Here is a 13,734-nt window from a genome sequence, read left to right on the forward strand (position 1 = left end):
TATTTGTCTCCCCCTGTGTATATTATCTGTTATGTGTTGCGTGTGGTGTGTTTAAATGTTGGTGTATAGAATTGGTACACATATGGGTCTGTGTAACACGTTTAAAAATGTATATGTGTATTTAGGCACGAGGATTGCACAGCATTCACGTGCAAGTAAAATATAATATGTGAGCACGGGGAATTGCACTTTATTAATTCACGTGCTGGGATTCAAGTGAATAATTAATTGGTAATTGAATCCCAGCACAATTATATATAGGCACATACTGGTGGTTGTGTTCGGTGAGCGGAGAACGGGATTGGAGACGGAGGAAATAAGGAAAGTAGTAGTAATAATAATAACAACAACAAAGTATCTGCTCACCGTGTTTGTCAGTGTCTGTCCGTGCACCGTTGTGTTAAGTTTAGTCTGTTTTCGTTTGTCTATTTATTTTGGCGTAGAGTGCCGTGTCCTGTGTTTTTCGTGTTTGTTAAACCTTTTATTTTGTATAACAGGCGTCTTCATCATTTCATTTCATCCGTCCTGTGTTTTGTGTATTGCATTACCTTTCCTGGTTCTGACGCCGCCCACTTCGGCCGTCTCTGTGACACGTGGTGTCCTGCGTGGGATAACAGCGCCTCCAAGCGTCAGACCAGGAGAGGTTTTTTTGTGTGGGAGAAAAAAAAAAAAAAAAAAAAAAAAAGGGCGTTTTTGGATTACAAAAAAAAAAAAAAAGAAAGAAATGGGGAGAAGCAGGAAAGAGGATAAAGAGGTGAGGGACAGGGAGGAGGAGTGCCGCCTAAGGGCCAGACATCCCCGGCGATGTAACCAGTCCTTGCCGGGGTGCCTCCTCTGCAACCAGGACCATCTCTTTGCCAATTGTCCCTTCCGCTGCCCCTACCAGGAGGGAGAGGAGGAACTGCCGCAGGAGAGGAAGGTGAGGAGGTGGCAGAGAAGGGGAAAGGGGAAGAGGAAGGCAGAGGTCCCACCGCTGTCTCCACAGCCGCACCAGTCCCCTGCAAGTGAGGAAGAGCCGCACCAGTCCCCTGCAAGTGAGGGAGAGCCGCACCAGTCCCCTGTATCAAGGGGAGACTACACACCGCTCCCACCTCCACCACCAGGAGACTACACGCCGCTCCCACCTCCATGGGCAGGAGCAGAGCAGCAGGAGCTGCCTCTGCCTCCGCCACCTCCACCGGCAGGTTTGCCTCTGCCTCCGCCACCTCCACCGGCAGGGGGAGAGCAGCAGGAGCTGCCTCTGCCTCCGCCACCTCCACCGGCAGGGGGAGAGCAGCAGGAGCTGCCTCTGCCTCCGCCACCTAAACCGGCAGGGGGAGAGCAGCAGGAGCTGCCTCTGCCTCCGCCACCTCCACCGGCAGGGGGAGAGCAGCAGGAGCTGCCTCTGCCTCCGCCACCTCCACCGGCAGGGGCAGAGCAGCAGGAGCTGCCTCTGCCTCCGTCCACCAGCAGAGGGTGAATGCCTGCTGGGTCCCTGTCCACCAGCAGAGGGTGAATGCCTGCTGGGTCATTTACCAGCAGAGGGTGAATGCCTGCTGGTATCACTTCCCCCACCAGCAGAGGGTGAATGCCTGCTGGGTCCCTGTCCACCAGCAGAGGGTGAATGCCTGCTGGGACCCTGTCCACCAGCAGAGGGTGAATGCCTGCTGGGTCCCTGTCCACCAGCAGAGGGTGAATGCCTGCTGGTATCACTTCCCCCACCAGCAGAGGGTGAATGCCTGCTGGTATCACTTCCCCCACCAGCAGAGGGTGAATGCCTGCTGGTATCACTTCCCCCACCAGCAGAGGGTGAATGCCTGCTGGTATCACTTCCCCCACCAGCAGAGGATGAATGCCTGCTGGTATCACTTCCCCCACCATCACGAGGAGAGGAGCTGGAGCTTCCTCTGCCTCCACCTCCATCAGGGGGAGAGGAGCAGGAGCTGCCTCTCCCTGCACCACAAGGGCCAGGACTAGATGCTGGCGGTCCTCAGCAGCCCTTGCATAGGCTGCTGAGGGAAGCACGGGGAAGAACCTCCCGGCTGCAGTGGCCGAAAAGAGGGCCAACACCCGCACCCCAGCTTGTCCTGACTGCCAGCCTCGCTTCGCCCAAGGATGCCAGCCTCGCTTCGCCCAAGGATGCCAGCCTCGCTTCGCCCAAGGATGCCAGCCTCGCTTCGCCCAAGGATGCCAGCCTCGCTTCGCCCAAGGATGCCAGCCTCGCTTCGCCCAAGGATGCCAGCCTCGCTTCGCCCAAGGATGCCTCTGCATCGCCTGGGGTTGCCCGCCGCTCCGCATCGCCTGGGGTTGCCCGCCGCTCCGCATCGCCTGGGGTTGCCCGCCGCTCATCGCCTGGGGTTGCCCGCCGCTCCGCATCGCCTGGGGTTGCCCGCCGCTCCGCATCGCCTGGGGTTGCCTGCCGCTCTGCATCGCCTGGGGTTGCCCGCCGCTCCGCATCACAGCCGGAAGTACTGTGGCCGGAACCCCACGAAGGGGAGCTGCCGGCCACGAAGAAGGGGGAGGAGGTCTGGAGACCGCCAACCCCAGCAGCAGTTTCGCTGCCGGAGAAGGGGGAGGAGGTCTGGAGACCGCCAACCCCAGCAGCAGTTTCGCTGCCGGAGAAGGGGGAGGAGGTCTGGAGACCGCCAACCCCAGCAGCAGTTTCGCTGCCGGAGGAGGGGGAGGAGGTCTGGAGACCGCCAACCCCAGCAGCAGTTTCGCTGCCGGAGGAGGGGGAGGAGGTCTGGAGACCGCCAACCCCAGCAGCAGTTTCGCTGCCGGAGAAGGGGGAGGAGGTCTGGAGACCGCCAACCCCAGCAGCAGTTTCTCCGCCGGAGATCGTGGGGGAGGTCCGGAGACCTGCTCCCTCTGCAGTTTCTTCCCTGCAGGAAGAACGGTGGTTGAAGCCCCACCAAGGGGAGCTGCCGGCGCCGAAGGAGGGGGAAGGTCAGGAGACCACACCCCAAGCAGCCTTTCCGCTGCTAGGACTACCCTGGCAGGAGAATGCTACCCTGCTGACAGCATTACGACCTGTGGGCCCCTGGAAGCCTCTGGTCCTGGCCAAGGACTTTGGGCGGGACTTTTGGGCTTTTAAGGGGGGAGGTGGCCATTGAGGCCATGTGTGCTTTGCACAGGAGGGGGTATATGTAACAAAGTGCCCGCCCCTGTGTATATTATCTGTTATATGTTGCGTGTGGTGTGTTAAATGTTGGTGTATAGTCATTGGTACACGGGATATAAACGGGTCTGTGTAACACGAGTGTTTAAAAATGTATATGTGTATTTAGGCACGAGGATTGCACAGCACTTCACGTGCAAGTAAAATGTAGTAATATGTGAGCACGGGGAATTGCACTTTATTAATTCACGTGCTGGGATTCAAGTGAATAATTAATTGGTAATTGAATCCCAGCACAATAGTATATATAGATGCACGTTGGCACATACTGGTGGTTGGGTGTTCGGTGAGCGGAGAACGGGATTGGAGACGGAGGAAATAAGGAAAGTAGTAGTAGTAATAATAACAACAACAAAGTATCTGCTCACCGTGTTTGTCAGTGTCTGTCCGTGCACCGTTTTGTTAAGTTTAGTCTGTTTTCGTTTGTCTATTTATTTTGGCGTAGAGTGCCGTGTCCTGTGTGTTTCGTGTTTGTTAAACCTTTTATTTTGCATTAAACCGGCGCCAACAGGCGTCTTCATCATTTCATTTCATCCGTCCTGTGTTCTGTGTATTGCATTACCTTTCCTGGTTCTGACGCCGCCCACTTCGGCCGTCTCTGTGACAGTCTCCTAAATGCAATGCTCAGTTTCCAGCATTATGATATATACCCTAACTTGGGTGTAATAGGGTTATTCTGGCAGTACAAGTAGAAACCAATGCTTTTGAAAAAGTAAGAATTATCTTCATAGAATTTAGATACATACCTGTTGTGTGACCTAGTCTTTCGTTTGTGTGTTGAGTGAGATCAACTGTTCTATCGATTTGAAACATTTTCAAGTCTTCTTCATCTAAGGCAATGTCTCCCCAAAAGACAGCTGTAAATGAAAGAGAAAGTCACTTATGAGAGGTTTGTACCTCTGTAAAGTACAGATTAGTCATGAGTACATGTTATAAAGATAGAGCACATGTTTTAATGTCCTGTTCTGTGGTGTGACATTTAAACATACTTTCCAAGGGTGTGATGTAGGTCTGTTTTAAATGCTTATAGAATGTTAACACACTTTCTAATGCAATGATGTGTTCAGGGAATGTCCTCTCATGTTGGCAGTTTGACTAAACAGAATAAAGAAAAGGAAAGGGGTCATATATTGACTGACTATTATATTGATTAATATTTATATTGTACTTTCCAAAATACAAACAGAAATGGAACTTACATTTTGGTTATTTATCAAACACAGCTTGTTAAAATTAATGTGAAATCCAATCAAAGTACATGTTACTGGGAGTTTATGTGACTTTGTGATTGAACCCACAGCATTTTGCATTTGAGACCAGAAAACAAGTTGACATTTTAATACTGTAATCCTCAGAATATAATATGCCCTCTTCATAATGGGTACGGTTGAGCATTGAATAACAATCATTGAGTAACAGACACCTATTTTTTATCACCCATGTTCCTCACCAAATATAAATTACTTGGAGAAAAAAACATTGTACACATAAATTAATTATGTTAACAGATTCTGTGCATCTGACTATATATACTTTATTGATTGTAAAAAAAGAAACAACAACATTGAAATCCACTGGCATCGTAGATCTATTTTTCAGTGAATTTAAAGCTTTTTTGACAATAATGTAACTTTTTATAAGCATTCAATGTCACAATCTACTGTTTCCAGTTAATTGGTCACAAGAGTGGACATTTATGTGGCATCCATTATTTCTTTCCCACACATCTTTAATTACAAATATTTATAAACAATACAACAAACGCTCAATTTAATATTAAAGATTAAAGATTTCCAAATTGTAGGTGAGGGGAGAAATGTATGTATGTAAACATAAAAATATATAAAATAAAATATAAACATAAAAATTTGTTTTATATATATGTATATATATATACATATATATATATATATATATATATATATATATATATATATATATATATATATATATATATATATATATATATATAAAAGGCTATTTAAAGACTAGATTTGTTTTTACATATGAATCTGCAAGACTGGTGCTTTTTGACAAACACAACATTATTTCAACATTTCAGTTACAAAACAACCCTGAAGGTACAGTTCATGAATGGAAGACACCTTCTTCAATGTCAACCAGTTCAAACGAGGCATTGATTTTGGAGTTCCTGTAAATCATGTGTTATATAAATAGAGATCAAACCTGTAACGGAACAACAGTTCAGTAGCTTAATGCAGCAGACATCCTTCAAGCCCCAGTGTGATTGATTTAGAAATGTAACTATTCCTGCTGACATGTGACTGAAGGCTTTGATAGCTCATGAGTTCAAAGTGAATGAGTGGATGGAAATACTGCACTCCTGTAATAGTTAAATGGCATGTCATTGCAGTTAACCCCTTCACACAGAGCATCTACATCTTGATTTGTGTAAAATCACAAAAATATGTTTGCAGATAAAAGTCAACTTGTGAACAGATCTTTAACTGTAATTTGGCAGCCCCAAAAAAGAGTCTTTCTGGTGTTATGCAAATGAAAGCTGGTGGCAAATGTGAACTACTGCAGTAGCTAATATGGTTTTGAATATGGTTGAAACTATTCAAATACAACCACAGACATATATGGGAGGTATAGGGAAACATTTGTAAATATGGAAAGTATAACAAATTGAACATATTTAGATTTAGGTTTTGTTCACAACTTAGTTTATGTCTAATCGAATCCTGTGATAATATGAGAAACAACATGTTAAAAGCATGTTAACAGTTTATATTGCCATGTGAGATTTACAGAGGTCTAATACTTTAATACTGAGCAGCATTAATACTTATTTAGAGCCTGTTTATAGTGTATGTCCTCATATTCTTCATCAAAGCAGTTTTGAGCTGATTTAGGCATTAGCAGTATGTGATATTATGAGATGTTCAGTATAGTCACTGGATGTCCAATGATTCAGATGGGGTTGGGATTGGGAGGCCTATCATTGAATAGGGATATGGTTAAAAAAGAATGAAATACTGCTAAGCAGCTTAATGCAAATTTGCAAAGTAAGGTGTTTGTATAGTTTGACAACCATAGGGCAGGTAACCTTTGCAAACATATATATTACATTAAATAACATTTCTACGAAATGATGTATGCACAAACCCCTGCTTGTTAGCTTCTCTGCCAAACTGAATTGAGTCTTGTATTTCCAGGGAAGAATGCCAACTCCTTACATTGCAGGATACCCCGGCACACATGGACAACCCCTGCCTCTGTTCTATACTAGGAACATATCAAGTAATTTGATTCTAATTTCCAGAAACAGACTGGAAAAATCCAAAGGAAAACATGCAAGCCTATATAAGGGGAAAATATGTGGTATGTAATACATTTTTTTAAACAGTTATATCAAAAATAAAATATATTTCCTTCTAATCACGATTATTTTGCTACCATATCAGCATGGTTTCTCTGCTTTGGATCAGAGACTGGAATATATCACTTTGTACAAGTTTAAAAACTAGGGCTACTCCGATTAACAGATTAATCGGACCAATTAAACTAATGAATCAATCGCTGATTATTTATTTATTTATTTATTTATTTATTTACAATTACTTGCAATGTTATATATATATATATATATATATATATATATATATATATATATATATATATATATATATATATATATAAAAATCACCAATGGGACAGTCAAAGACCTGCCACTTGTTATGCAGGTGTCCAATCATTAGTGAACAGAGGCAGGGCATAAATATGCTAGGGAGCACGGTGTAAGATTAGTTGAATTTCACACAATATTGCTAATATTATAGAGACTATGTGGAAGGGGTGTGGGTAATTCACTGACCAGGAGACAGACAGGTGTAATTGAAAACACCACACAGGTGTCCAGTTTTATTTCAGGGGCGCGTTGGGTTTCTTTAGCCCGCAGAGGGCGCTGTTGGTCCGCGGTCTGCTTACCAACTGTGGTAAACAGAACCACGGGAATACCAAGCAAGGGTAAACAGTTCAGGCGCACTCGCAGGTGCTTCAAAACAATACTACAAAAATCGAAGGCACAAAGAAACAGGAAAAAAAAAACAGTAACAAAACTACAAAGAAAAGGTGCTGCACTCTGCAGCAATATCCCGGTCGCCGCTGCCCGTGCGACCCGGATCACCGTCCTACACTGCCGGCTACCTAGCCTGCTCAGCTATCCTTATTCAGGGATCTGCCCAAGGGTTCCCCTCCCTCACTGTCTCGCTCTGAACCTCCGTTCCGTTCCGTTCGGTCGTGGACAAGCATTTCCGCGCACTCTACGCGTTTAAAAGGGCAGATCTGAAGCAACAACAGAGCGTTAATTTATAGGGCTAACAATCACCCAAGACGCACCTCTCAGCCATTCAGAGAGGGGGAAAGTCCACACACCCACTTTCCCACCTCCCCGTGTCACTGCCATGACTCACCCTCTTCCTGCAGCCCGTGAACACACCAGCAGAGTCAGCACAGATCTCTCCCTGTTATTAAGAATTATTGAGAGCTTCAAAGTAATATTTAAAATATTTTTTTACAAATTTTAAATTTGAGAGATCATAGTCAATGTGGTTATGAATCCATTTTTAAAAACTTCTGAAAAAGTGTAGATTATTAAAAAAGTTAGGTATACATCACAAATACCCAAATTGACACAGGAAGTGAATGGATGTACTCGGCACTTCCAGCATTCAAATTATGAAAGCTATCCATGGCTTACTGGTAGCTGTCAATTAAAAAAAATGATACTACTGGAACTGTTTTTTGTTCAGTACAGAACAGGAAAAGCACTAGCTACAGCAATCTAGGACGTATATCGATCAGCACAAAAACATGAGCGTTCCCAAAGTCACTTGCAAGCCACTGTAACACTCAAAACTTTTGGACAAACCCAGATTGATGTTGAACTGGATGAGCAGAAGCCTAGGCATACAATACATCACAATCGGCAAGTAAGAAAAAATCGTTAGGTTCTTAAACACTTGATTGATTCTGTTGTTTACCTTGGCAAGCAAGAACTGGCATTCAAAGGTCACAATGAAGGCACCAATTCCTCAAATAGAGGTAATTATGTGGAATTACTTTCTTTCATTTCTGACTATGACAGCAGGTTAAGCAATCGCTTGTCAGTAGCCACAGTATTCTCAGGTACCTCTAAGAAGATTCAGAATTAATAAAGGCAGAAGTACAGGAAGCCAAGTACATAGCTGTAATGGTAGATTAAACAACTGACAATGGAAACGCAGCTCAGCTGTCTTATGTTTTCAGGTACGTGACTGACAGTAGCCCTAAAGAATGTTCTGTAAAAATAATAATAAAAATGATTTTAAAATGACCAAATTCCTATTGGGCTTTTTTAAATTTTAGATTCTACTTATTTTTTAGTATTACTATGCAGGACAGCCGCTATAAGATTGTTACCAATTAAAAATGTGCACAGATTATTCTACCTATTAATCAACTAATGCCCATAAATTAACCATTCAAAAATTTTAATCATGTGACAGTCCTATTTAAAAACGATAAAAGTTATGTTAGCGATGAAAGAAAGAAGCAGTGTTGGGGTTGGAATCTTTTATTGAACCACCACAGAACAAGCATATTTATGAATAAATAAATAAATTGCACACTTTTTCTTGAGGGAAAATGTATTTTACAAAAGTGAAAGACAAAATCAGGGATTACTTAAACCTATAATTTACCAATTGTATTTGTTTTTTCTCTATTTACAGTAAAGTCTAAAAGGCCACAAATCAAAATGGAACTGGGTGACTCTCTTTGAGGTGTAATTGTACAATGTGGGTTGAAATGTCTAGTTTCAATCTTCTGAGAGGTTAGGCAGTTCCTATGATCCAAGACTGTTGTCCTCATTTAATGTTTTTCTATTTCTCACCAGATGCCTGGATTTTCTCTTCACAGATCTCTAAAACAGTTTGGATTATTTTTCAACTTTTCAGTTCATAAGAACTTTGGGGAAGGTGACCAACTAAACCCACTTGTCTTGGCCCTTGATTATGTTTGGCTAGGGATCTCAAGAGTCATAAGATAATTTTCATAATCTCATAAATTACTGTTCCATCACTGTGCTGTTTAGGTGTGTTTTATATGTTGTCATCCTGTACAATTTACATTAACAGAGGAATCACTTCGGGTCAATGGTTTTTTACAATGCTGTCCTCTCTGCCAGAATTTCCAGGAAAAAACTAGCTGCCAGCCAAGACTTTGCATGATTTTGCATGCTGTGTTTTTGCAACTTTTTAAAACTTTCTTTTTAATTTTAAGAGACAAACTACTGAATCACTAAACCAAAATGAAAACACACTTTACATATACCTATATGGGTACTGTATTCCTAAGCTCTAACAGTTCACATTTTTGCTTTCTCCCACAGTTGAATTACTAAAAACACACCTACTGTACAATAGGATGGAGGAGGGTAATTAAGTACATTATATTAAAACAATAGCTTTAAAATAACTAATTGTATGACACTTACAAAAGACAAAACAATTAAATTACTGTTTACTAGCTGATAAAATACATAGCAGTTTTTGCAATGTTCCAGGTCTTGATCTCACTAATGTGTGAGTTGCTTAGATAGTCCACCTATCCCTTAGGAAGTAAATCCAACATTGAGATATAAATACTGTACTAAAACATAAACTCTGGAAAACCAGCAGACACTGAAAAACAGTAGCTATGGGTAAAGCTGTACTGTTATTGCTTTTCTTCTCAGCAGGTGCTGTTGCTAGGGAGCAGTGTGGGCAAAGGGGCTTTGTTCCAACTATAGCTCATAAACTAATTAAACCAAATAAACGTCCACCCAGGTCCCATAATAATTCATTATTTATTATTACCATTAAACATGGAGTCTCTGAGGACTGGATATGCCCACCACTGTGGAGTTAATGTATAGCATGGGCATTCATTGTAGGTAAAAAAGAAATGGTACATAAATTAATCTCACTAAAATCAATAAAACAATACAGACAAGCAAACAACCCCTATTTTATGTTTGTTCCATATTCTTGTATATTTAATTCTAATCATTTTTTTTGTATTTTAGCCCCTTATTTTAGTTGTACTGTGTTTGATACAACATGTACAAAGCTGGATTCTATGGAGCACATTTAAAGATCAATCAACTCACAATGTCTGGTATGACTCTTGGATAAGGAATTAATCGAAAAGAGAACAGCACACCTGCATCATAAGAGAACTGGCACGTGAAAGTGACACTTTTTCCAGATGACATCCTTAGCTAAAATAGTTTTATAGCGTGCATTGAGATACGCCTGAAACATGGAAAGACTGCAACGTATCTGAGAGGGCAGCCAGCTGTATGCCCTGGAGCTGTTCCCACTGGCCACTTGTGAGGGTACTCTTGTTTTGTAACAAGTGTTTACACTCCACCCCATTACAACATTCGCTCTCATATAGAGCTACTAGGTCTACTTGGTTGTCACCTATAATAACCTTTCACATTACTCGTGACTTTTCATGTTACTGCAGCTCATAAAGACTAACTTTTGACAAATTATAAATAAGATGGCAATACAGTTACAACATTAACATTAACGCAACTGGAAATGTTTTTTTTTTTTTTTCTTACTGCAGAAACATGAAAATATACAATGGCCAGACATGGAAAATATGTATTGGCCAGCACCTGTGCGCTATGGGGGCTGACAGCAAACCAATCACTTTGATTTGTTAACCAAATGTTAAGGAATATAATTTGTTCTGTGATAAGCAAAAGCAAAAAAAAATTCAATTTGTTTTTCGGTAATTTTATAACATTGAACAAATGTTGTCCTGTAAAGTAAAATTCAATTAAATGATATTTACATTGTACCTTTAATTACGTTATTTTTATAAGTACCTATTATTTTTTTAAAACAAGCAGTTTCAACAGCTTTGGACCAGTTATTAGGAGAAATTGAGTCTCTTATACTCACTTATACAAAATGATCACTTGCACTATTTTGGATGCGTATTAGCTTCCTAGCTTGACTTAGTATGTTCTAACATAGTTTCGATCATTTGATTAGGTGTTGAAATGAAAAGACAGACTTCATTCTTGCAGTTCAAGATCTATTTGACACAAGAAACAAATATTCTCAACACCTCTCATGGAGCATTTCTCTGACGACAATTCCACAGGGCTTTCAAACCACTGCTTATGTTAACTGTACACTTTTACAAAGTGCCTCTATAGAAAATATGCAGTAGACTTTTGTAACAAAAACGTAAAACATTTGGATATACTAAACAAAAAGTTGAGCAATACATTTGAATATGGACTAAAACAGTAACCACGTAAACATAGATCCTGATAGAGGAAGCTGCGATCCCATTTGGGTTTTAAAACACCCCATAGTCTGAGCTGTGGAATGATGGGAAGATGAATATTTTTTTTGGCAATTAGTTACAAGCAATGAACACTGACCAAAGAACCTCTGATCTCACACATGAAAACAACACTCCCCAGCTAAACAAGACATCCTTCCAGGACAGTGTAAAGTGTCATCCTTTAACTGATTTTATCTTCATGAATCTCCACTAACAAAACATGCACTTGATATCCATGCATTCATTTTATTTTATTTTATTTTATTTTATTTTATGTTCAGTGTACAATATGGTGGAAATGTTTAGTGAAGATAAACCACAATAGTTTGACTGATGCCACAAATATTTAAAGAAACAGCCTGTCTGCTTGAATGTTCACAGAAAAAAACAAACTTTTCCAGTCCATTATAAACATGTATGCTAAATAAACTGAGCTAGCTATTGTTATATTGTCCTATATACATACATATATAGCACAAGTATGGAGAAGATTTCCAGGGAATTTAACAGCCCTCAAATTTCAATTGTATGCAAACTGCCCAAAAAATATTAAATGCATGCAGGTATTGTGGTTTATGAATTTATGAGTTTATTTGATTTCAATCAGTTAGTATTAATACTTATTCTAGGAAGGGTTGCGTGATCCAATTATGCAGTTGCAGTACTTTCACTGACTGACATGCTCTGGGAACCAGAACTACAATGAGGTCTCCCTTCTCCCTTTCCTCTGTAAAACCTTTGAGTGAGCGGTACATCACCAGCTCTCTGCTTTCCTGTCAAAACATTCTCTGCTCGATCCCTTCCAATCAGGTTTTTGCCTGGCACACTCCACTGAAACTGCTCTTCTCTCTGTCACCAACTCTCTACTCTCTGCCCATGCCACCTCCCTCTCCTCTGTCCTAATTCTCCTCGACCTCTCTGCTGCCTTTATTACATTCGACCACTCTATTCTCCTATCCTCCCTCACTGACCTGGGACTCTCTGGCACTGCACTTGTCTGGTGCTCCTCCTACCTCTCTGATTGCACGTACCGGGTATCCTGGCTTGGATCACTCTCTCCCTCTTACTCTCTTTAGACAGGTGTTCCCCAAGGCTGAGTCCTGGGACCCCTCCTGTGATCTTCTCCCATGACTTCTCATGTCATTTCTATGCTGGTGATGCCCAGATGTTCCTCTCCTTTACCCCCCTGACTCCGATATCCTCCTGGATGCACTTCCATCATCTTAAACTCAACCTCTCCAAATCAAACCTTATTTTCTTTACCCTCTTCCTACCCCACTCCTGATCTGTCTCTCTCTAATCCTCTTGAATCCACCACCCTATCTCCCTCATTATCCACCAAGAACCTTGGTGTCACCCTCGACCCCTCCCTCTCCTACTCTCAGCACATCTCTATTCTGGCACGCTCCTGTCGCTTCTTCCTCAGCAACATATACAGAATTTGCCACTTCCTCACCGATTAATCAACACAGCTCCTAGTTCAGGCCCTGGTACCATCTCACCTTGATTACTGCAACTCCCTCCTGGCCAGCCTCCCTGCCTCTGCTATCTGTCCGCTCCAACCCATGCCCACCTTGTCTTGTCCCTTTCTCGTTTCTCCCAAGCTACACCGCTGCTCTGCTCCCTCCACTAGCTCTCTATCGCCACTCGCATCCAATTCAAAACTCTTGTACTCGCCTGCTTTGACTTTTCTGCTCCCTCCTATCTCCAGACAATTATTTCTCCCTACACCCCCTCTCGCACCCATCTCTCCTCTGGCCACCTTCTGGAACCTCCTCAAGACAAACCTTTTCAGACAGCATCAGTAAACCTCACAACCCTTGACTATACTAGACTATATAACACCCAATTGTACAATTACTTGCATCATCTTGTACTTGTACGTAAATGCTCCATATTTTGCCCTGTTCTACTGCTGTTCTTAATTATAACTATTCTCTGCATCTTGTACTTGATCTTACTCTTAAAGGTATCCTGTGATGAATTCTTACTGGAGCAGGACTCATCAGCTGGAGGCTTGGCAGCAGGTCTGAGTCGGACATACCATATTGTTGGGAATCCAGTATGATATTCCTCAGTAAGTCACACATAACTTGGTGCCATGCAGGACATCCATTCCTCTACAAAGTAGCTGCCGAACCATACTTCCCCCAAAGGATCAGGAGACTATATATCGTCTCCTCCCACCCAAACTCTCTGTGTCTCGCGACAGTAAGCTATTA

General features: G+C 42.2%; 1 protein-coding gene across 2 annotated transcripts in view; it reads right to left on the reverse strand.

Moving 5' to 3' along the window:
- The window catches only part of LOC121322823 (dorsal-ventral patterning tolloid-like protein 1), a 98,553-nt gene that overhangs the window by 63,497 nt on the left and 21,322 nt on the right, over window positions 1-13,734 (reverse strand). For both annotated transcript variants that reach the window (XM_041263179.1, XM_041263172.1), the window contains exon 2: window positions 3,904-4,014. In XM_041263179.1, coding sequence (XP_041119113.1) covers window positions 3,904-4,014 — 111 coding nt within the window. The remainder of the gene's footprint in view (window positions 1-3,903; window positions 4,015-13,734) is intronic.

This window comes from Polyodon spathula, chromosome 1, assembly GCF_017654505.1.
Source record: "Polyodon spathula isolate WHYD16114869_AA chromosome 1, ASM1765450v1, whole genome shotgun sequence".
Lineage (NCBI taxonomy): Eukaryota > Metazoa > Chordata > Actinopteri > Acipenseriformes > Polyodontidae > Polyodon > Polyodon spathula.